At 40.1% G+C, this 23780-nt stretch overlaps 5 protein-coding genes, 1 long non-coding RNA gene and 1 pseudogene across 7 annotated transcripts; 2 read left to right on the top strand and 5 right to left on the bottom strand.

The window, feature by feature from the left end:
- Positions 1-2520: 2520 nt before the first annotated feature.
- On the top strand, positions 2521-7974 carry LOC121755754 (transcription factor BHLH42). Of its 2 annotated transcripts, none has more exons than XM_042151137.1 (8): positions 2521-2892; positions 3154-3399; positions 5497-5593; positions 6148-6162; positions 6249-6305; positions 6378-6843; positions 6961-7664; positions 7777-7974. In XM_042151137.1, the coding sequence occupies exons 1-8, from the start codon at positions 2789-2791 to the stop codon at positions 7831-7833; spliced, it is 1746 nt and encodes a 581-aa protein (XP_042007071.1). In that variant the 5' UTR covers positions 2521-2788; the 3' UTR covers positions 7834-7974. The 2 variants fall into 2 exon arrangements, with proteins under 2 accessions (XP_042007071.1, XP_042007062.1); XM_042151128.1 differs by having other exon boundaries at positions 2526-2892; positions 7788-7974.
- On the bottom strand, positions 7852-12014 carry LOC121755774 (annotated as a pseudogene).
- Positions 12015-12142: 128 nt separating this feature from the next.
- On the bottom strand, positions 12143-14477 carry LOC121755766 (the record flags this gene model as incomplete). Its single annotated transcript, XM_042151149.1, has 7 exons — positions 12143-12571; positions 13074-13192; positions 13474-13568; positions 13648-13696; positions 13779-14078; positions 14188-14245; positions 14317-14477. Coding segments are annotated over 7 exons (843 nt in total), but the record flags the coding sequence as incomplete, so codon positions are not given.
- Positions 14478-15850: 1373 nt separating this feature from the next.
- LOC121755782 lies at positions 15851-16235 on the bottom strand. Its single transcript, XR_006040863.1, has 3 exons — positions 16201-16235; positions 16002-16117; positions 15851-15907 (listed from the first exon to the last, which is right to left on the bottom strand). It is a non-coding gene; the product is annotated as an uncharacterized LOC121755782 (long non-coding RNA).
- A 652-nt stretch (positions 16236-16887) lies between these two features.
- On the top strand, positions 16888-17568 carry LOC121792681. Its single transcript, XM_042190722.1, has one exon. The coding sequence runs from the start codon at positions 16888-16890 to the stop codon at positions 17566-17568; it is 681 nt and encodes a 226-aa protein (XP_042046656.1).
- Positions 17569-18186: 618 nt separating this feature from the next.
- LOC121803860 (SKI/DACH domain-containing protein 1-like) lies at positions 18187-19807 on the bottom strand. Its single transcript, XM_042203447.1, has 4 exons — positions 19774-19807; positions 19612-19699; positions 19084-19530; positions 18187-18997 (listed from the first exon to the last, which is right to left on the bottom strand). Exons 3-4 carry the CDS (start codon positions 19354-19356, stop codon positions 18293-18295), a joined length of 978 nt encoding a protein of 325 aa, XP_042059381.1. The 5' UTR covers positions 19357-19530; positions 19612-19699; positions 19774-19807; the 3' UTR covers positions 18187-18292.
- A 2404-nt stretch (positions 19808-22211) lies between these two features.
- Positions 22212-23780, bottom strand: LOC121802251 (protein ENHANCED PSEUDOMONAS SUSCEPTIBILITY 1-like). The gene has a single exon (XM_042201879.1). The coding sequence runs from the start codon at positions 23747-23749 to the stop codon at positions 22355-22357; it is 1395 nt and encodes a 464-aa protein (XP_042057813.1). The 5' UTR covers positions 23750-23780; the 3' UTR covers positions 22212-22354.

The following is a 23780-nucleotide window of genomic DNA, read 5'->3' as shown; positions in this document are numbered from 1 at the left end:
TTGTGATTGAAATGAGTATGAAATAGGAGTATTTATAGAGTAAATAAATAAATAAAAAATAAAAAACGGATATAAAAATAACGGTCTCATTACCGTTGCAAAAATTTTTTTTTTATTAAATTCGAATTTTTAAAAAATGAATTTTAAAAACTCGCAATAATTCATTTTTTAAAAAAAATGAATTATTGCGAGTGGGCTTCACGCGTCGAATGGGAGGCCGCCACGTCGCCTCGGCGCGTGGCGGAACATTCCGTTCCGCGTTCCTCCGGAACGGAACGCGGCACGGCATAGGAATGGCAACGGCACGGAACGGCGACGGAACGCACCCCGCAACGCGTGCCGCCGCGGAACCGTTCCGCCGGAATGGCATAGGAACCGCAACGGCACAGCGTTGCGGGTGCCCTTAGGATTTGAGTATAATGCTGACGTGGCATTGAAAAGATGAATTGTAGTACTCCATGAATTAGGTAGGAAATGAGATTGGGTTGCTAATGATCGAATTAATTCGAATCAGAATTATATAGGGCCAATTTTAAAGATTGTTTGCATGTGACTATGGATATAATATCTCTAATATAGTCCATTATCATATAGGCCCTACTACGAGCAATTGTTTCAATCACAACATTGTCTCATTTCATGTCGAAGCCCATTTTAGCATAAATCTTGTACATATAAAATCTATATTCAATCTATATTATTATGTAAAAGTTTCACAATTGACAACAATATATTAGCCCGATTAAGAGATTGATGACTCGGCCATACTAAATATTTATTTAGGATTATTGAATTCTATTTGCTCCTAAATATTAATTATAAATTAAAATCAATAATTTTATCTAATCAAAATAGTTTACGTTTAATAGCATATTAGTTACTTGTGTTATTCCCTTACAACAAAAATAATCGTATTCGATGGGTGCCCCATTCCGAAATATGGGTCGGGTTCTTGTATAGGAGTGGACCATTCTTTTATTTATTACTACAAACTCAAAATTGGTGCGTATCGGTTCGGGAAAACCAGCATATGGGTCGGATTTGACCCGTACACACCGGACCCCCCATGCACTCCTTGATTTAATATTTATGTTGCTTCACATTATCAAAATATGTACATGTATAGTTATGATTCATATCGTCTTGGGTCCACAAACCTAATGTCCTATGTTTCACCCATATAAATTTCGATCTTTATTTTTTTTTTATGGTTTTGCTCTTTATTGATTTTGAATGCAGCTATCTATGCTTTTGAATGTCCATTATTAACAAACTTCTTGGTTGTCTTTCATTCATGTGTATTTGTTCTCTTGAGAAATTGCTCATGGTAATACATCCCACTTTCCTATTTTCATAGTATAAAAGTAGTTTACTACTAGCTTTTAGACAATTAGATGTCTGAATTTAAAAAAGATAATAATTGTCCTCTTCTTATGGTCTAAATTTAGAATTTTGGGACCAAAAAGATAACTCTCTTTCAAAAGGCACGAACCCATTTTCCTTCTTATGTGGTTATTAGGTATTTTAAGCATGTAAGGAATTATAAGTATAGTTAAAAATTGTGATCACTTGCAGAATTACAGTGGGGGGCCATAATAAATTTTGTCGAGAATTTAATAATTTTATACCTATAAAATGACCATTTCATAAAAATATTATATTTTAATTAGTTAAATTTGATAATTTGAATATATTTCATGTAATTTAATTAGTTAAATTAAAAAAATTTGATTAGATTAATTAGTTAATACTAATATCTAAAAAAATATAATAAAAAAACTTTTCAGATATTTGTTAATTTTTTAAAGTTGAGTTTATTCTTTTTTTTTATGATTTTAAAAGAAGACTCGTTGTGGAATGTCATGTTAAAGAAGGTATACCTTCTTTAACCATGAGAAACAAAACACAATTTCCTAGTTTAGCCTATTTACGTCATAAAATTAAGGTGATATCTTAACATTGTACATCTAATGAAGTTGATTCAAGTTTTAAAGACATGGTTGTTATTTTTTTGATAAATTTTAAAATTTATTGTGATGAAGACATAATACAAAAGTACTATAAAAGAAGATCAGGTCTTCCCCTTAGCGGATCACTGCGTACCCTGATTTAACACCCCTCACAATACTATCGGACCGGGATGTGTGGGGCCCTTAGGGTTGGGGTTTCAACCTTTTTTTATGATAAAAGAAGGCCATAAAACCAGTCATTATCGCTTTGACTCTTTATGAACCAAAAAAAAAGTCGCAACTCTTTCTTTTCAAGCAAAATGATATAGAAACTTCAGACTTTTAATAATGAAACTAATAAAATTGTAATTCTATATGAAAAAATATTTTCATATTCTCTCTCCAATAAAAAGTACCACATATTATAAAAATATATTCAATTCTTTTATCTTTTGAAAAAAAAAGTACACAACTTAAGTAATAATTCAGCATACAATTCAATGTAGAATAATAATCGACCAACTCCCAGTCTTCGCCATTATTACTTCTCAATCCCAAAAATCCTAATCATTATTTGTTACTTTATATAATTCCAATTTCAAAAATATTGTATCCATCAACATATTAGGAGTAATATTTAGGTAAGTCTCAAATTCTCACGCACCAAAATGTTAGTTGCTACCAGCCAGTCAATTTCCCCACTCACTCTTCCAATTCCCAACCATTTTTCTTCTCTCAATTTTTTATTTCGAATTTCATTATCATTTTTAGTGTTCAAATCGAGTGGAAAAAATTCTTTCAATTTGGAAATTTGAATTAATTATTAAACAAAGCTAGCTATGGCTGAGCCGCCGCGAAGCCAGCTACAGACCTCGTTGCAGGCGGCGGTTCAAGCCGTGCAATGGACTTATAGCCTCTTCTGGCAATTCTGCCCTCAACAAGGGTTAGCTCTCTCTCTCTCGATATAATTATGTGTTGGTCTAGTGATAGAACAGTCGATATTTGTGTGCTTTTTTAATTGAATTCAATATCCGAATGATAAAAAAATAATGATATCAGTATGCGTTAGAATTAAAGTTTCAGATTCGAGTCTAATTTAATTGAATTTAATAAAAAATTGATAAAAAAAATTAGGGTTTAGTGTTTGTTACCTTAGCGACAGAGTGGTTAATATCTGAGGCCAAAAATTTAACGTTCGGTGAAGAGTGATGGTGTGGAGCGACGGATGCTACAACGGGGCGATAAAGACGAGGAAGACGGTGCAGGCGGCCGAGGAGAGCGAGGAGGAGGCGATGCAGCAGCGGAGCGAGCAGCTGAGGGAGCTCTACGAGTGCCTCGCCGGGGGAGAGGCCGAGCGGAGGCCCTCGGCCGCCCTTTCGCCGGAGGATTTGACGGAGTCGGAGTGGTTCTACTTGATGTGTGTCTCCTTCTCGTTTCCGCCGGGCATAGGGTAAGTTTTTTTTTTTTTTTTAATAAAATTAAATGATGTTTCTGACTTTTTTCATGAGGAGTTAATTTATTGGTATATTTGTGTGCATGCATTGATGACTCCACATGCAAGAGATGGCCAATTTTGTATTGGTGGTTTGATTTTGCATAAAAATCTATTACACTTTTTGAAGTTTGTTAGATATAGAGTGGCACCACATTTTATTTATTTTTTCTATTATTATTTTTGTTAAAATCGTACGAAATCATCTTTAGCCCTTACAAAGTAGACGTAGAAGAAGGCTGAGTATCAGAGATTAGAGAAATAATCAAAGAAAAATTGTTGCAAAAGATTAGTTTGAGGAAAGAAAAAGAAAATTATGTTAAAATGAGGAATAAACAGTAAAAGAAAAGGTTAACAAATAATTTTACATATGCATAGTAATAAGTTAGATTAATGCATTCTACAAATTTTGAAATGTACAATACTCCATATTTTTGCTATAACTTTTTTGCACTACTACTTAAAATATATGATTTGTGCTTGGCTATTCGAATATAAGAAAAAAGATCAAATAAAGCTTGTACCAACAATTTTTTCTGTGTCCGTCTCAGTCAAAACCTCTAATCTTATGTGGGGTCATTTTTAAATTCACATCCTTGTATATAAAGTGTGTAGTATATACAACACCCTACCTTGTTTTTATAGTACTCCCCTCATCCCAAGTTACTTGAGTCGAATTCCATTTTAGGTTGTCTTGGGTCATTTCTCCTTTTGGTTAAAAACAAAACATTTAATTACACTTACTTTATTCGTTCTTTTACTTAATTTTCTCTCCCCCATCTCTTACTTTATTATCTCTTCTACTTTATTTAACTCAATAAACACAACTTTCTTAAATCTCGTACCGAAAAGAAATGCCTCAACTAACTTGGGACAGGGGAGTATAAAGTTAGTGAAGGAAAGTAGCTAGAAGTTTTGACCTAGGGCAAGATTTGGGTTTTCAAATTAAAATGATAAAGGTGAAATAATTGAGAGAAAGAGAGTTGGTTTAAGAAATTAGATCCTAAAAGGCAGGTATTAGTAATATGCAAAAGTAAATACTCCCTCCATCCCATAGAAATAGCCCATATTTCATTTTTCGTCCGTCCCATAGAAATAGTCCATATCCATTTATGAAAACCTTTTTTTCCTTTATTCTTTATAATTTATGGACCCCACAATCCACTACACAATTTCAGCTACTTTTTATCATTCTCTCTTACTTTACCAATTACACATTAAAACCCGTGCCGATCCCAAATGGTCTATTTCTATGGGACGGAGGGAGTAACATAGAATTATAATAGGCACATTTCACATACATATGTCTATGATACATGATTAGCTAGGTTAACGTAAAAATTACTTTTGTCAAACCCATGTATCATAGAACTATATTGGGTATGTGTGTGTGAGTGTGTGTTGGGACAAAAATACTACGATAGTGTTTATTTACATAGTTAGATTATAAATACAATTAATTTTATATGGAAGATTGCTTAAAGTTATTTCATCCAAAAAAATGGAAGAAAGAAAGTGTTTGTGGATTTTTCTTCAAAAAAGAAGGTTGTTAGTATGAATGTCTGCAAAAAAGGGTGGTGATGATAACCACCAAATATATAGTCTCTGATTTTGCATGCATGAGTATTTGTCTTACCTTTTCATTTCGAATCTTCAATAAACGACATATATATACGTCCAACTGCATTCAATATATATAGACCAACCATTTTTAAACGTAACGTCTCGAATTTGAAATTATAGGAGAATAATTAAGTATACGTGTTTTATTGGTCTGCCTATACAATATAATAATACGTGTATATTAGTATTGATTATTCTTAAAGTAGCCGTTTTAATTATTTTTGTTTTATTTGGTCTGAATTCTAGAATATTAAAGTTGCCGTTGGTGATATCAATGCATGTAGCTTTAACATAAAAGTTATGATATGTTTCTAATTTGTGGAATAAATAAGAGTAATAAAGAAAAAAAAATTGGAGTAATGATATATAGTAGTAGTAGTAGTAGTAGTACATTGTACTAATATTTAAGTGTGTTTTTCTTGTAATTGCAAGGTTACCTGGGAAGGCATATGTAGATAGGCAGCACATATGGCTTACAAGAGCAAATAAAGTTGATAGCACACTCTTCTCTAGAACTATTCTTGCTGAGGTACATCATACTATTACTATGTTTCAATCTCGTATTTTACGATATACTTACTATCAGTGATGAACGGAGGTTGGGTCAGGCGATTGTGCGGTTTACTGTCAGTGTCGGGTCGGTCTATGGGCGTGGGGTGTGCAATCATAAAATTTCATTTGGGAACGATGTTTCATCTAAGAACACAATCATGCAATTATGTTATAGCTTACAAAATTCATATGTTTTCATTTTTTGCTCAAATATATTTTTATGTAAAGTTGGTGTTGAATGAAATGGATTACATGATTTATAGCTGGCCGTCTAAAGAGTTGTGTGTTGAGGGAAGAGGTGGAGTCGACGATTACAAAAAGCATGATATCTTGGTTTGGTTGTATAGAACGAAAGTGAAAATTTCAACCCCAGAAATTTTATTTCCTGAATCTGCTATTGTTAGTAAAATATTAGGTTGGAAGTACATATTATTTTACAGTGTCAGACCATATTAATTCACTAGCAACTAACACATTTGTCTTATTAATTTTTTCTTTCCCATATGCCAAAAAAATCGTCTGCTATACAAGAGTGCTAAAATACAGGTATTATATAGTCTTTAATCTCCGCACTAATTATATACTATTTCATCTCCAAAAATTGAATATTATTTTAATTTTATAACTTTCAGACAGTGGTATGCATTCCTATTCTGGATGGGGTGGTGGAACTTGGGACAACAGAGAAGGTAATATATATTAATTCAGCAATTCAATAATTTCATAAGAAATAAATAAATGAAATTAATTCTGTTAAATAGGTTCAAGATGACATTGGATTGGTCCAACGTGTCAAAGGCTTCTTCGCCAATTGTCAAAACCCTAAACCTCCAAGGCCGGCCCCATCGGGCCACTCGACTTCTAACCCGACCTCCTCTAGTCCCGGTTATTACTCTCTGACCTTGCCTCTTCCAATTCCCCCATCTCAAATGGCGGAGGAAGAGGAAGAAGAAGAGGAATTCGGGTCTGACTCGGACCAAGTAGGCGGTCCCACACCGCCTAATCAAAATCTTGTTGAAGCAATGCATCTTGGTATGTCTGACCAGGATATTAGGGTTGGATCGCCAGATGATAGCTCGAATAATTTAGGCTCGAATTTCCACCATCTCACCGTCACTCAACGAGGAACTTCGCCGAAGCACGGTGGCTTCGATAGGGATGTAACGATGCATAGATGGCCGTGCAAAGACACCATCATCACCAGAAGCTTCCGATCACCGCATTCAGGTTATAAGCTTAATTACCTTTTATTTTTAGTTTGAATGTAATAATCATATGAATTGTCAAATATTTATTTGGATTCGAATATAATATAAATATTATATTTAACAAATTGTGCATCAGCCGATTTAATAACGGAAGAAGACACCCACTATTCACAGACAGTTTCAAGCCTCCTCGAAAACCAGTCACACCGGTGGTCCACGCTGTCCTCCTCCACCACCACCGCCTTCACCAAGTGGCTCCCGGAAACGGCCGCCTCTACTTCCACCCACCACCGCCGCGACCTACTCCTTGACGGCGCCTCCCAGTGGGTCCTCAAATACGTACTCTTCACCCTCCCACTCCTCCACGCCAAGCCCCGCGACGCCTCTGCCTCCGCACGCCGCAGCCCACAAGACGAGCTCAGCGGCAACCACGTGCTGGCGGAGAGGCGCCGCCGCGAGAAGCTGAACGAGCGCTTCGTCGTGCTGCGGTCCATGGTGCCATTCGTGACGAAGATGGACAAGGCGTCGATCCTCGCCGACACCATCGACTACCTCAAGCAGCTCAAGAGGAGGATTCAGCAGCTCGAGACAGAGAGCGAGAGGAACGTCGGGCGGCGGGAGAAGAGCAGGCTCAGGACGGACGGGGGCAAGAGGCCGAAGGTCGGGGCAACGGTGGAGGTGTCGATCATAGAGAGTGATGCATTGGTGGATATTTCATGCGTGGATAAAAGTGGGTTGTTGCTGGATTTGATGCAAATGCTTCGAGATTTAGGTTTACATGTCACCACTGCTCATTCTTCCATCAATAATGGCACTTTCAATGCTGAGTTGAGAGCTAAGGTAACATTAATGTTCAATTTCGACACACGACAAAATCCATCGATGGGGAAGTCGGGTCGGTCTCACCCGACTTCCTCACGTATTGATAACACAAAAACTTATGTACGACCAGCTTTCTTTCAGGTGGTGGAGAGTGCGAACGGCCGGAGACCGAGCATCACGGAGGTGAAAACAGCGATAAGTGTACTTATCTAACTATTGTATATTAATTTCACTCCAATGACAAAAACTTATGGAGTAATAACCATGTAGAATGTAAAATTTTAAAACCAAAAAAAACGTTTACCAAATTGAAAAAATTTGATCAAAACACCGTTTCTTCAACTCCATTGACCATCTTCTCCAAGTCTTCTTGTGAAAGAAGGGTTCTTTTACCCATCGCTCCACTCTTATCGTACGGCTGAGCCATCTTCCTCAAGAACTGCACGTATCGGGTGATAAAAATTTACTGGTTTTATTTGAACAGCATAAGAAAATGCAGAGCATAACCCTAATATTGCAAATCACCACTCGGTTAAGGTCCAAAAGCATACCTCTCGTGCAATATGCACAGCCATGTCGGTACTCAAGTTCAGATGTGCATCGCGTAGATGTGAGAGTATCCAACTAGGCAGCTTCGAGCGCTTGTCGTGACGACTATATCTAAGAGCACAAACAATCAATAAAGACACATCAAACATTCTGTAAAATGCCGAAGATTTTCTCTAGGTGGAGAAATATTCTATGGGGACAGAAACAAGGATAAAGATAGGGAACCTCTTGTCAGCGAAAATCATCATCCCATAATCTGCTTTTGACCTGATAACTCGTCCGACACATTGGGAAGCTTGCCTCTGAGTATGTATACACAAAATGGTCGATAATATACTAGCACAGATCAAGATTATATATTTAAGGAAATAATGGGTGCTGAAAGTACCAAAGCTACTGGAATTCCACAATTATCTGGATGAGGAAAAGAAATAACATGCACAGACACCCCTCACGCAAGTGCTAGAATGCACAACAGAAAAAAAATACCTGGCTACTGAGAAAAAACGGCACCTCTTCCAGAATCACAAGCTCTACGATAATTGTCTAACGCAAGTGTAGTTTCAACAACATCATGGGTCTCTATGAAAACCAGTTTATGTTTCATAATTTCCTGTACCACATTCAAAACGAAACTTTTACAAAACAAAGCCTCAAGGAAGGTACCATCAACTAACTTAAAAGTTTATACTGGAATTTCCAGGAAACATTATTCGAGAATGATTACCTTTAGAATGCCAGATTCATGCCAACTATTAACAATTCCATCCATGTAAGAATAACTGATAAAAAAGCACACGATTCCATCTGGAACAACAGATGCCATTTCTAGCAAAAGTTTGCCACAATTTTTCTCCACACCAGGGTCACTTCTAAGATCATATTTTGTGCTCACTGGAAGCTGATCACTGAAATAAAACATGGAAAAAGAGGAAGAGTTAATGCAACAGCCAGAGCAAAATTTGGTGTTGGATTAAAAAAGATTTTAGAGGTTTCATAAGCATAGAACCTCCTTAACTAGTTACCTTCCACGAGTGAGAACCATTGGGCATATGCAATCCCTAGTTAAGGATATTGTAAAGCTTCGGCTCACCACAGGATTGAAATTGAGAAGACGGGGTATAAATTAATGGGGCTCAGTGTCCCAGATGTAATAACAACTGACTGAAATCGCTCAAATACAGGCTTTATGGCAAGAGAAGCATCATGACAACAAAGCTGAAAACCAATATGATATGTGAGAAAGAATGCTGAAAATCACTAATCAGAACAAATAATTAGTCGTCGAGCACTAAAATATACAGAAATGGCATGATTCCGTTTAAAGATGCCCAGCACAACATGTCAACATCTGATGTCTGAACATTAGTAGATTGGGAAAGTTCTCGAAGAACAAATCATTGCACATAAAGGTCTCAAATCTGCTACCACCTAGTAACACTTATCCAAACCTACAAAAGGAGGGTATTAAATGTTTCTTCTCCGGCATGCTATAAAAGCTAAATACCTGAAGAACAGGATCAGGTATGCGTGGCATCCTTTCATCAAAAGGTTCAATTTTAATAGAAAATCCATGAGTGTAGGTCTCCACAAGAGTTGCCAGATCACAGATTGTTTGGATGTGGAGAAATTCATCTGTGTCGGTAATCTCCAAGGTTAACATAAGAGAGTGAAGTCGATCATAACAAAACTTCAGCATTTTCTGGTCAATTCCTACTTGTGAATTGATTGATGCAACAAATGTGACAGCCCCCTCCTTCTCAACATTTTCCGTTTGCATTCGCCCTTTAAGATATTGTACAAACCTACGCAAAACTGACAAAAAGTGCTCTGCGCGCCTTATATTTCCAGGTACTGCTTCCTTTAGTATGTCATCAGGCAAGGCAGGATTTGCTAGCCATGTGTCACCATCTACAAGGAGAGAAGAGAAGTTAATGTCAGAATCACCTATGGAGATATTTCATGCTAAAATTAAGTGAATACCAATTTACTCAACATACTAGGAAGGTCCCCCCTTTGTGCCAAACCATCAACAAGCCTGTTGTACACTGCACGTAGTCGACCAGCATCGGTTGCCTTTAACCTTCCTACCATGTTAGAATAAAGTTAAGATGAAAGAACATTCAAAGATATCCCCATAAAATGAATGAGTGGTCATCACTCATTACACACTTACAGGAGGAATAATACCAAAACTTTTATGCAGAAACAGTGAAAGAAAATTTAGATTCAGATCAAGTCTGGTATCCATAACTGTTTCAGGTCAATTTGGTAATCCATGGTTGTTTTGGTAAGTTATTTGTTTTTCCTCATAGGATTGAAAGTGGTCATCATCCATATGCAGTATATAATGTACAGTAATATAGCTAATGTGACTACTAAAAAAGCAAAGTTCAAATGTCATATGGCATAAGGAGACATTTCATATATGCAAACTGATAATTTGAACATGGAGTTAGCTGTCCAAACCACCTATGCTACGCAAAACATTTAAAACGCTACACAAAAATCAAATGTCATATGGCATAAGGAGACACTTCTAATCCATAAACTGATAACTTCAGTTGTCGAGGTCTTTAATCTGAACATGAAACCTATCACCATCAGTATATAAAGACAAATGAAAGCACATACCTCTCAATCTCCTGAGACATCCTACTCAGATTCCGTGACGCCCCATCAAGTGTCTGTGTCCTCACATTAACACTTAGTGCCTCAATGCACACATTGTCAATATTATGGGCCTCATCAAACACCACAACGGTCTCCCTCTGCATCTCTTCGATATGATTCCAGCAACTTTCGGATCAAGAAGGTACTGATAACTATATACCACTACATTTGCAAATTGAACCATACGGCGTGCTAGAAAGTACGAGCACCACCCTTTTCGCTTCCCAAACGCCCTTAAATCCTTCAGCAGCAATACAAAAAAAAATCAAGATAGTATTTTACCATTTTTCTTATAACAGTTTAACAGAGAATCAGATGCAAACCACATATCAAAACACATTTCCACTAGTTCAATCCAAGAGAAATAAATAACGAAAACAACCTTGTGATACCAATGAAAATCATAAACTCATACTCCCAATCAAACTTAAAATGACCAAACATACAATTCTCAGAAGATTGAAGAGTACAAAAGGTAACATTTTCATCAACCAAACCAAAAAAGGGAAAAAAACCCTGCAACGTATAAACTCCAGGAGGCAACACCGCATCAGAAGCAGCCCTCTCATAGCTCTCGAAAAAATCACACTTCGGAACATCAGGATTCTCAATCGCAGTTGCCCTAACCCAGCTCGCCGTGAGCTTCCTACAAGCAGCATCCACCGAATCGCGATTCTCCGCCGAGACAACGCGGGGATTGACGCACAAGTTCTTCCTCGACGAGAGCCCCAACGCCAGAATCCTCGCCGACGGCCCCAATTCTTGACCTGAAAATCGTGCAGAAACCTCAATTCGGCTAGGGTTTTCTCCATCTCGTGCACCGAGCGGGTGCAGTAGAGGAGCTTCACCGGATTGGACGGCTTGGCGAGGACGTAGCTGGTGATCAGAGAGAGGAGCGCGATGGTTTTTCCGGTGCCGGTCGGCATTTCGAGAAGGCAGCTCCAGCATGTACGAGTACTGCTCCGGGTAGATGTTGTCGTACGGAAAGTATACGGTTATGTCTTCGATTTGGAACTTCATCTTCGCGGCGTCGGAACTTATCGCCGGCGCCGGTTTTCCAGAGAGGTGCCGTCGTTTTGATTTTGGAAACTGCTAATATTACTCTCCAATTCAATAACTCTTCATTTTATAGTTTCCGTTAAATCTTCAATTTTCATTTTTTCACAATTATTTTATTTTTGCATATTTTTTCTTTTTAAATAATAATTTTTGAGATATTAGAATCAAAATAAATATATACTCCGTATAAATAAAAAAATAATGCAAACGTGAACTAAACGAAAGCGGCATTCAACATTCATGGATGGTGCTTGCATTAAGTATGTAGGTAAGATGAATCGTATGCTTCGGCGTATGTCGTAGTACTAACTATTTCTTCCTTCTTCCCCCTCTATTCATACAAACATGCACAACATTTGTGGTTAAGGCCTCCCCTTAACGGCCTACTGCGTACCCTGATTTAACCCCTCACATGATGTTAGGCCGGAGCGTGGGGGCCGCCAAGGCGACGGAATCGTCTTTTTTGCTGCAATGCACAACATTTGTGAAATCTGCAGCTGCAAACAGCGAAAAGGAGTCTGTTTCATTGCTCTACAGACTACAAACTCTAGCCCGAACCGCCCTATCTGCACAGCATCGCATTTCAATCTTCTGCTGGCGACGCCCTCACGGCCAAGCCCTTGATAGTGTGTCGACATTGAAACCTACGACATCAACAAACTTGTCTTCAATAGAGAGTTATAGCATGTAGGAAGGCGAACGATTGCTTTCTTGGAGGGAAAGGAAACAAGAACATAGATAGACTGTAGCATAAGCACAAGTGTAAAGCAAATGCAATACCAAATCAGAAACAAGTTTTTAGCAGAGCAGAGTGCAAAATCGAAGAGATTTGGGTAGCCAAAACGTATTTCAAACTCATCATTCATCGAAGTCATCAATACACGAGATGTATAAAGCATAGTCACATTCTCATAATGGATTATCGCTAGAATTTCAAAGGAATGAACTGACTCAAGAGACTGCTAGATATGCTTGGAAATTAACAAAACAGGGAACATTGGAACCTATTGTGCAGTCTGCAGATTGCAGAAAAGGAAAGATTTTTTTTTGTAATGAATCAAAGACGAACACGCACTAACACAGTTTGTTACCAACATTACTTATTCTCAAAACCATTGACATGAAAACCGCAGTTTGATCTCTTACCAGATCAAATCGGTTGATGGAGAGTGCTGCAATTCGACTGAGCTAGCAAAGTCATTATGTTGAGGATTCATTTCCGGATTCTGGGTTCTGCACCTGAATCTCAATCTGAAAGGCTTGGTCTGTAAAAAATACGTACAAAACAATATACCATCATATCAGCAAAGTATAGAATGTGCTACACCGAATCCCCCTCTTAGGCTATAAATATAGCCCCAAACTTCTTATTATACACAAAAAATAGCCTCATGATTCTAAACTTGATATCTCATTGTAATAAACAATGTGGACAAAGTGAGATGCATAAATCTTAAGTTCTTAACCAGAGTCTAGCACACTATACGATTTAGATGAATTAAGCTGCAGGGCTTAAAGAAAAATCAGTAAACTTGAAGCTTTTTACCTTTCTATTTGGTTGAAACTCGCGCTTGGGAAGAAAGTGCAGAGGCAGATTAAGGTAAGAGGGAGCTTTCACCAAGAGAAATAATTTTGTAGGACCTAAAAAGAAGCAAAAATCATGAACAGAAACACAACTTTTGCAGCAATCAATGAAACAAAGAGCAGTGATCTCAGTTACCAGGATAAGAATCCGATCCAACACCCTTCGATATCATCATACGAATCACCTATCAAAGAAAAACAGATAAATAAAACAGACACAACTGTATGACAAAAATCAAATTTTAAGCCAAATGAAACTGCCACAACCTTTCTAGACAGCGTTTCTGCAGTTTTACTTCGACTGAAACCCTCCAAAAACGGCCTCCCATTTGAGAAATTCAATTCAAAGATGTGCAAAGGCCTTAGAGGACTAGGTCCAAGAACCAGAGAGATTTTATCAACATTTGGAACTTCAGCAACCAACAACTGAAGTGCAGCCTTGAGATTAGATATACACCCCATCAATTTCTCCAACCTTCTTATCCCCAATTTCACTTCCCTTTTTCTGGCAGCTAGCTTTCTCCTTATCAATGGCGCCTTTGGTTCACTCTCCGCGAGCTCAATTTCCTAATTTGTAGTATAATTAGAAACTTCAGTCACCGGCTACGTAATTTGGGGATAACAAATTGTAGCATGAGATGAAGAAAAAAAATGAAATCTTCTCTAAATTAATCACCAATTCCTTGAATTCGGACCGCAATCCATCGAATTCGAGCGTGATGTCCTGGATTAATCTGCCAAAAACAGCAACATTGATTAGAAATTGGAATTAGGGTTGGGATTTTGCTGAATTTAATGGAATTACGAGGGGATCTGCTGGTGCATGAAGAGAATGAAGCCGACTATGTCGGTGACGAGGTGGAAAATGGTGGAGCAGTCGATCGCGTCGGCGGCGGCGTCGATGTTTGTGTACTGAGGTCTTTCTTCTTTTGTGCTAAGAGAGTAATGGAATTCCAATTTAATGAAGGAGAATAGATTCATTCTAATTGAGGGAGTGACGCATAATGATTGTGCGTCGTTCTTAATGAAACGCATAACCATTATGCGTCGTTAAGTAATGACGCATAAGGATTATGCGTCGCTTAACGACGCATAAGGGTTGTGCGTCGCTCATGAACGACGCACATTGGTTATGCGTCGTTAAGGCGGCTTTTATCTGCCTCCAGTCACACGCAGATCACAGAACGCACCTTCATACACTTTCAATTCCTCTATCTCGGCGATTTCCGGCGTTTTCTGGCAATTTCCGGCGATTTCTCCATAAGATCCGGTAATTTGTTCATCAATTTAGCTACATTCATCATTATTCATGTTTATTGTGCTTTCATTTGTTAGTTTTACCCAATTTATACAAATTAGGGCTTGTAGGAAAATGTCCATAATTGTCGTTGGTTTATATGTTTTTGATGCAGAAATCATGCAAGTATTTGTGAGTTTGTATTGGGGTGGTAGAGTAGTTCAACTACCACATATGGGTATTGGTTATGACCCACCTCGTGCGAGGAGCTCCATTATATTAAATTCATGTGTTTCCTATTATGAGTTGGTAGCAATGATTTGTGATGCGATGGGAATAGATATGAACCAACACACAATTGAATTATTATGGAGACAATGTATAGTCTATGATTCCGGTATGAGTTATACATGTTCTGTGATTCGCAATGATGATAGTGTAATGTTTATGTTCAACAATGCTCAAAATTCAAGTGGGTGTATTGAATTATTTGTTGAGTATTCACCTGTGAGGAGTGAAGAAATCCCACCAGTTGTTGATTATGGTATTGGAGCATCTGCGAGGTTTGAACAAATGAGTTTTGAGTGTGGTATTGGATCATCTGCGAGGGTGGACCAAATGAATGAGCAGAGAGATGTTGTAGATGTTGTAGATGTTGTAGATGTTGCTGATGTTGGTGTTGGATTGAATGATGAGGTAGATGATGCAGATGATCTTGATGAGCCAAGGCCACTATCCGAGACAGAGCCAGACCCCGATCTCAGTGATGGTGATGGTGCTGATGATGTCGGTGCTAGTTCTGATGATGAGATAGTACCATGTAAACCTGTTATGCAAGGTGAACAACCACTTCCGGAATACAATCCTAATGGGTTTAGATTCTTTCGTGAATTACCAAGTCGTCCTTCTGGAGTATCGGATGATGTGGGAGGTAATGAACACAGCCTTTTGTATTGGAATGAGAATGAGCCGCATCGGATTGTGTTGGGAACAAAATTTGATTCCAAGCTACACGTGAAAACTGCTATAACTATGTGGAGTTTATGGAATGAAAAACAGTTTAAGGTTGTCGAGAGCAAATTAAGAAGGTGGCATGCTGTATGCAAATTTCCAGCAGGAACGACAGTCACAGGGGCAGGCATCATCAGCACCACCGATGCTGAAAAGGCGAGGGAATGTAAGTGGGAGGTTTCAGTTACACAAAGGTCGCATGACGATATGTGGGAAGTTAGGAAGTGGAAGAATCGACATACCTGTATAGGCCATCGTGCTAATAGAGATCATGCTAACTTTTCAGCCCCAATGATAGCTCTGTTGATTCGACATCATGTGCGACAATGTGCCGATTTCAAGGTCTTCTCAATAATAGCTGATATTCAAGACAGATTTGGTGTGTTAATCAGTTATAAGAAGGCGTGGTATGCAAAGAGAAAGGCTATAGAGTTTGTATACGGTGGATGGGAGGAGTCGTTTAGGCAGTTGCCAAGCTACATGTTTGAACTCCAGTCACAGAATATGGGCACAATTGTTGAGTGGAAGCATAACGATCTGTTGAGTCAGAGGCGTACAATGGTGTTCAACTATGTTTTCTGGGCATTTGGGCCTGCAATACATGCGTTCCAGAAGGCCGCACCGGTGTTAACAGTGGACGGGACTCACCTTCGAGGAAGATTTAAAGGTAAGTTGCTTGTTGCTTGTGGTTTTGATGCTAACAAGACATGCTTGCCTATTGCATATGCTGTGGTGGATGAAGAAACCAATGACAGTTGGTCGTGGTTTTTGGATCATGTCAGAACTCATGTAGTGAAATACGAGAGGGAGGTGTGCATTATATCAGATAGGCATAAAGGACTCTTGAATGCAATGGATTCTGAAATCATGACTAGGGCCCCGCAGATACACCACAAATTTTGTTTGCTTCATGTGAGGGCAAATGTGTTGAAGAAGCACAAGGGCCCCAATGTGAAGGCCATTATATGGAAGTTGGGGGTCAGTTCTCAGGAACGTAAATTTGCCAGAAGACGTCGAGCACTATATGATGTCAACAGTGGTGCGGTTCGAATGCTGAATAGGATTACAAAAGAATGTTGGTCACTGTGCTACGATGGTGGACTTAGGTGGGGGGTGGCCACCACAAACATGTCGGAGTGCTACAATAACGTCTTGAGGGGTGTGAGAGAGTTGCCGATTAGAGCGTTGGTTGATTTGACATTTTGGAGGACGGTAAAATGGTGGGCGGAGAAGAAGACAACAATAGAACACACCGAAGGTGAATTAACCCCATGGGCGAGGGACAGACTTGCTAAGAATGACTCAAAGGGGCGAAAACATTACATCACTGTCATTGACCGAGATCTAGGGAAGTACCATGTCCGAACTCGAGGAAGAATCGTACAAGGAGTGTCAAAGGGCAACAATGTTCAAATAGTCAGGTATTTGGAATCGAGTTGCAGTTGTGGTAAGTGGCAGATGTGGAGAATCCCTTGTTCGCATGCTTGTGCGGTTGCTAGAGACAGAGGTCATGTTATGATTGACCTGATAGATGAGAAGTACTACCTAGGTACATGGAGATCACAGTACTATAGTGAAGTTTCATTTGATGCACCAAGACATGAAGAGTATTGGGTTGCACCTTCATGGAAATTGTGCATCACCCCTCAGCAGTTGATTCCTAGAACGCGTGGCCGAGTTAGAAGAAGGAGGATACTTAATCAAATGGATGTCCAGGAGGAGGATGAACCGAGAGCTCCCCGCCGCTGCAGAAATTGCGGGATAGAGGGGCATGACCGAAGAAATTGCTCGGCCGGTGCCGTTCAGTAAAGTCGTGGTATGTTATGTTTATGTATAAACTACTATGTTTATGTATCTGTGTTTGAGGCTGATGTAATAGGTACTATGTGTATGTGTCAACATATGTGAGATGTTAGTCGACAATTTTTCAAAATGTTAAAAAATCACAAGTTTGTGGACTCAGTGTGCTACGAAAATCGCCCGGTGACGCATAATCGTTATGCGTCACTAAGTTTCTGGACTCAAAAATCACAATCCGACTTCAAAATCGTCATTCGATTGCTCAAAATCGCCCGCCCGGGCGTTTTATAAACGCAAAATCGCCCGCTCGGGCGAAGTTTCTGGAATCTACAGTGTGTTTCTTCATTCACTCGGTGACGCATAACTGTTATGCGTCACTAACAAACGACGCATAATTATTATGCGTCACTAACGAACGACGCATAACAATTATGCGTCACCCAGAAACGACGCATAACTGTTATGCGTCACCGAGTGAATGAAGAAACACACTGTAGATTCCAGAAAATTGTTCATACCTGTTATGCGTCAAAAATCATAATACTTGTTCATTCCACCATATCTAAAATGTTCATAACAACCGGTTTCAATAGACACAAAGAACGAATTACCGAAATTGTTCAAAAATTGCAGGATAGAAAATATGTGAGATGACAACCTGTTTCATCACATCAAAAATTGTTCAAAACAAATTACTTTCATACATTCCGAAAGAACGAATCACATTCGAAATCTATCTAGTTGAAGGCGTGAACTTTGTCGGAGCTTTCCCTTTGTTCTTCCTTGTTGACAATCCCCTTAATACATTGTGCATAGCCCTCCCAATCGCACTTGATGAACTCTTCATAGCTGGTCGTGAGGATCCCTCGGACGTTCGTCGGAATATTACTTCGTCTTCTTCTTCCCCGCCGACTTCTTCTTCTTCCCCGCCCTCTTCTTCTTCTTCTTCTTCTTCTTCCCCGCCCTCTTCTTCCCCCACAGGATCAACAAATTGATAATTTTGAAAGTATGAATCACGCCCTGGTTGAGTTGCACCCCAATCAGACCCACCGCCAAAGAACGAATCACATGATGCCCGTGCTCCCCATTGCGAGGGCTCGTGGCTTGCACCACTCAACTGAGACCATCCTGGGGGATCGTGCTCCGGACTCAAGGGCTCTGGTACCGCATAATCAGGTTGCGGCGGTTGCTGCTGCGACAACCTATGCTGTCGTGTAATCCCGTGTCCTCCCGTCCGGACACCCGGCAGTCCATGACGAAGAGAAGTTGGTGGGCGTGGCGGCATGACCACATTTCGCCGTTGCGATGTTGGATACTCCATCACATCAGTATGGTCCGTCGTACGAAGCGCCTCAGCAGCCATTGCACGAATCTGCCGTAATCGAGGGTCTGTGTCGTGTTCAGAGGTCAAATGCCATATCCCCTGAATGGTCTCGACCTAGATAGCACAAATACAAAATCATTACAATCAATCTATACAAACTTCAAACTAAATACATTATAATATAAAAAAACATAACATACCAATTTCATCATAGAAGATGCTGACTCGTTCATCCCAACCGTTGACTGTGTCGCAGGTTGAACTAGGTACGACACTGTGATCCTATTGAACCACGCCATATAGCCCGGATGAATGCTACCATCCATGGTCATCGTGGCATGATCAAAATTTGCTTGGAACCTGTGGTGTCTCAAATCCCATTCTTCAATGTAGAATTTATGTACCTTAGCCCAATCGGCGCCCTTCCTCCCACGGCGGTGACTTTTAGACAGATGTCCGGCATTATGTAGCATCCTATCACAATACTGAGGAATACGCTGGTAGCGGTTGATTTGTCGGCAAACGCGTCCAGCCTCGTGTGCCTCGACAAATGACCAGCACACCAAATATGTGTCGCACAAGTAGGATGTGGTCGAATCAATGCAGTAATCGGGCAGGATACAATCTGTATATGGTGTCCACAGAAACTACAAAAACATAATATCATTCACACAATTAATTTCATACTAGATTAATTCATTAGCTAAGCTAAGAAAAATAAATTTCACCTGGCCCGGACGAATCAATGATAACTGATCACGATAATGAGCTACTGAATGTTGGGGCGCATTTCCAATTTCAGTAACTCCGTGCCACCTACACGGAATATTAATATCAAAAGTTACCCAAAAAAATACATAATTAAGTACGTTACTTAAAAAAAATATTACTTGGCTCCACACGGGGTATACGGCGTGTGCGTAGGCGATATCAAGAAGGCTGGCCTCAATGTAGGCATTCTTTCCCACGCCCACAGCTGCAAGAGAACCATAGGGCCACCCACATCTCTTCTCTGTCTGCCTACAGAAGCTTCGCACAAATAATGATACAGGTATGCTAAAGCAGCACTACCCCAACTGATATTAGCCACGTCTTCCGGATCGTCAAAGGCATTTATCCACATAAAGGGGACCTTGCACCCGGTAGTGTCCGGTAAAATAAGCCCCCCTAACAAGATTAGAGCATGTATACGTGCTCTTTGGACGTATGCATACTCATGCAGCCCATCACCCAACGGCATAGTCGCTTGGTTGATCAGAGACGTCATCAACAACCCACCGTGCTTCGTTTCTGTTTCTGCGTCAGGTATCCATCCCAACACATCTCTACACTTGCTGGGCCAATCTTCATATCCAATAGGGTAGTCACAGCCAGTGAAAACACGACCGGCTGCTCTCAAACCCCACAGGTTTTGCACATCCTGTAAGGTTACGGTTACCTCACCAACTGGAAGGTGGAAACAGTGGGTCTCAGGCCTCCATCGCTCGATCAATGCAGTTATTAGGTCATTGTCCATCCTTCTTGGCCTTCCACATTCAATCACACCTCTGAACCCCCAAACATCAAGCCAATGCATCACATCTTCATGTATTGGCAGTGCCCAAACCTTACTCTCCGTCCTACGAACTCTCAACACATTTGTTGTGCCATTCGCCAACAATGAGGCTGAAATATGTTCGTTTTGATGAAACAGTACGGATGGATCCTCAGGTCCATAACATAACTGTTGTTCAGAACTTGCAGATGCCATCTACTTCAAAACATTCACCCAACATATAATAGCATAAGATAACTAAAATTTTCACATTTTTGCACAAGAATATATCTATTTTCTGCACTTTGTGTATATAATTTCAATTGAACCACTTACTTCTACAATTGACCCTAAATTCATGTGAAACACACAAATACGCAACAAAACAACACAAATAAACAACACACTAACAGAAATCGTCCGTAAATTGAGCAATTTCATATAAACCCTAACTTTACTAAATTAGGGAAAACCTCCATAACTTCAGCAATTATTGATTTATGTAGCCAAATGGATGAATAATTACCGAAATATGTTTGGTATTTGGTTGAAATCTGTCGGAAAACGCCTCAAATCGCCGGAAATCGTCGCTGAAATCGCCCCTCCTTCGCTGCACGCTGCGTCGTCTGTCAATTACGAGCATTCTGCCCTCTTAATCCCGATTTAACGACGCACAAATAATATACGTCTTTACTGAAAGACGCACATATATTGTGCGTCTTTTAGCAACGACGCATAACAGTTATGCGTCGTTTATCGACGCATAATCTATATGCGTCGTTTTTTATAGACGCATATTATTTGTGCGTCTTTCAGTAAAGACGCATAACATTTGTGCGTTTCATTAATAACGACGCACAAATGTTATGCGTCACTCACTGTGCGGGAATTCATCTATTGCTCTTCATTAAATTGGAATTAAGTTAACATGCATTCACAAAAATAGAATTTTGCCTTTGTGTACTCGATGCCTGAGCTTCCTCCGCTTTCATCCATGGCGACGGAAAATGAAATCGCAGAACGACGTCGAATTAAACGGAGAACGAGAGTTCTGTTTTTGCTATTTTTCGAATTTTATTAAAGGCGGGTAATATAATTCAATTTTGACTATACTTAATTAATTTGAATTTGTATTATTCTTTTAATGATTGCATTAATCTAAAAATTAAAATCGTAATTGATGTTTAAAAAATGCATGAATTTTAAAATTATTTATAATTTTTGTTTTGAATAAGATTTTTCCCAAGTTAAATTTGAGGTCCCAGCCTCAAATTAATTTTCTACTAGTCATTTAGTTTATACTTATATATAAGAACATAGGATAGTATCATTTTGTGACTTATGTTATGCTCACTGTTTGGTACTCCTCATTTATTAAGAAGTAAGATTCCCATATTTTCTTCATTCCTTAGCCCTTAAGGCTTAGATTTTGTGTTTTTTGCTTAGGAATAAAGGATTGATTTGTGTTTGTAAATACTCAAACGGATTGCTAATGCTCTAAGTTAAGTTTTAGTAGATTGAAACTGATATGCATGAAAAAATATATTTTTTAAAAAAATCTTGATATCACTCTCTCTTATTTAACCATACAAATAAATAAATAAATAAATAAAATACATTTTTAAACAACTTAAAATGTAAATTGTGTGGCCCATGCAATGCACTGTTAGGTATAGAAGTATTCAAACTTTCAAAGTGGATAAAATCTAAGTTTCATAATCTTGACTTGAAACATGTTACATATATAATTGTCAACCGAATCAGTTTAAACGAATATATAAAAGCTCAACAAACTACAATAGCAACACTCCAAACACTTTGTAACACTTAGTCAAAACCAAATACAACATTACACCAAACAAAAATAATAAATTTATTTCGACAATTACAAAGAAAGTAAGTTAGTAGTAATAGTAGTAGTATTACTAATTAACTAATCAATTTTCCACCGTGACGAAGTCCATGAACTCAACATCCTCAGCAATTGCAGACAAAGTCTCCTTCAACAAACACACTTCCACGTCCAAGCTCCCCTCCTCCAGCCCCGCCGACACCGTTATCCTCCCGTCGAAACTGCTCCCTCCTCCGCTCCTCGCCGCCACCGGCGGCCCCCACCCGAAGTCGTTCCCGTACACATCGAACCTCGGGGAGTTTATGAGTATGAAGTGGTTAGTTGAGATAGCATCAAACTGAAGAAACTTGGGCTCTTTGGCCCAGCTGGCGTAGAACTCCTTGACTTTCTCTGGGCCGCTGGCAGATGCCACCATTCTGTTTATCTGCCACGCGGCCCAGCCCAGCCCATGCCCAGATATTTCTCCCGCGTCTAGGGTTACCACCCCCGGGAACACTGCGTTCCCGAAATACTCGTCCGGGAGGGGCGGGCTCATCCTCTGCCTCGCCCCCATCGGGATCTCGAACGTCGTCTCCTCGCCAGCTGGCACTGAACGACACCGTATTATGGCTCGCCAGAGCAGAGCTATGACAGCTTGTAAGGACGATATTTTTCCGTTGCTTTCTGGCATTTCCTCATTGGCGGTTGCTTTCAGTTTCCTGACTTTTTCCTTTGTCAGGCGAAACACTCTCTCACTCAATTCCGCTGCTGATGACGTATCAGGAGTGGAATTGCTTTTTCCAGCCGCGATCAGGTGCTGGTCGCGGATGAAGATATCTTTAACTCCGACGAGATCCAGGTTCACCTGGTCGCGGCTGAGGATCGGGGGCCTCGAGATCGGCTCGCCGCTGCTGCTGCCGCGGGAGATCTCAGCCCACGAGTTGAGGAAGATCCAGAACGCGGTCCCGTCGGCGACGAGGTGGTTGACGGTCCAGCCGACGAACAGGCCGTCGGCCAGCTCCGTCACCTGGACCGCGAGCAGGGGGAGGGACGCGCCTTCATTGTTGCGGGCCCCGGGGAGGGGGAAGAGCGAGGGGACAACCCCGGGGCCGGAGTCCGAGGACTCGTTGACGTCGGCCACGGTTAGGGCGAAGGCGTTCGCATGGACGAACAGCGCTCCGCCCTCAGCGTGGCCGCAGTCGAGGAAGAAGCACGTGGCGTCGCCCGAGCCGGACCGGGCGGTGGCGAGGCGGCCGACGAGGGTGGGGAAGAAGCGGAGGGTGCGGTGGAGGGAGGTTTTGAGGTGGTGGATGATGGTGGGGGAGGTGGTGTGGTTGAGGAGGGTGGTTAGTTGAGGTGGGGTGGGGTGGGGGAATAAAAGCCCCATTTGCACATATTCAAGGAATAGAAGCTCGAGATCGGAGGGGGTTAGGGTGATCCTAGCCGTTGATTCAACTTTGATCGTCGATGTTGAGATCGTTTGGATTTGATCTTGAGGCATTTTGCTAGGGTTTTAGGAGAAATTTGATTAA

This window comes from Salvia splendens, chromosome 1, assembly GCF_004379255.2.
Source record: "Salvia splendens isolate huo1 chromosome 1, SspV2, whole genome shotgun sequence".
Taxonomy (NCBI): domain Eukaryota; kingdom Viridiplantae; phylum Streptophyta; class Magnoliopsida; order Lamiales; family Lamiaceae; genus Salvia; species Salvia splendens.
This window is presented reverse-complemented; position numbering and strand designations above follow the sequence as displayed.

What these genes read in the sequence shown, in the direction of transcription:
- LOC121755754 (XM_042151128.1), top strand. Translation starts at nt 2,789, where the DNA reads ATGGCTGAGCCGCCGCGAAGCCAGCTACAGACCTCGTTGCAGGCGGCG. An exon ending in CTTCCGATCACCGCATTCAG is followed by an intron (nt 6,844 to 6,960) that starts GTTATAAGCTTA and finishes ATTGTGCATCAG; the next exon opens with CCGATTTAATAACGGAAGAA. An exon ending in ATGCTGAGTTGAGAGCTAAG is followed by an intron (nt 7,665 to 7,787) that starts GTAACATTAATG and finishes GCTTTCTTTCAG; the next exon opens with GTGGTGGAGAGTGCGAACGG.
- LOC121792681 (XM_042190722.1), top strand. Translation starts at nt 16,888, where the DNA reads ATGTCGGAGTGCTACAATAACGTCTTGAGGGGTGTGAGAGAGTTGCCG.
- LOC121803860 (XM_042203447.1), bottom strand. Translation starts at nt 19,356, where the DNA reads ATGCTACATAATGCCGGACATCTGTCTAAAAGTCACCGCCGTGGGAGG. An exon ending in CATCTTCTATGATGAAATTG is followed by an intron (nt 18,998 to 19,083) that starts GTATGTTATGTT and finishes TGTGCTATCTAG; the next exon opens with GTCGAGACCATTCAGGGGAT.
- LOC121802251 (XM_042201879.1), bottom strand. Translation starts at nt 23,749, where the DNA reads ATGCCTCAAGATCAAATCCAAACGATCTCAACATCGACGATCAAAGTT.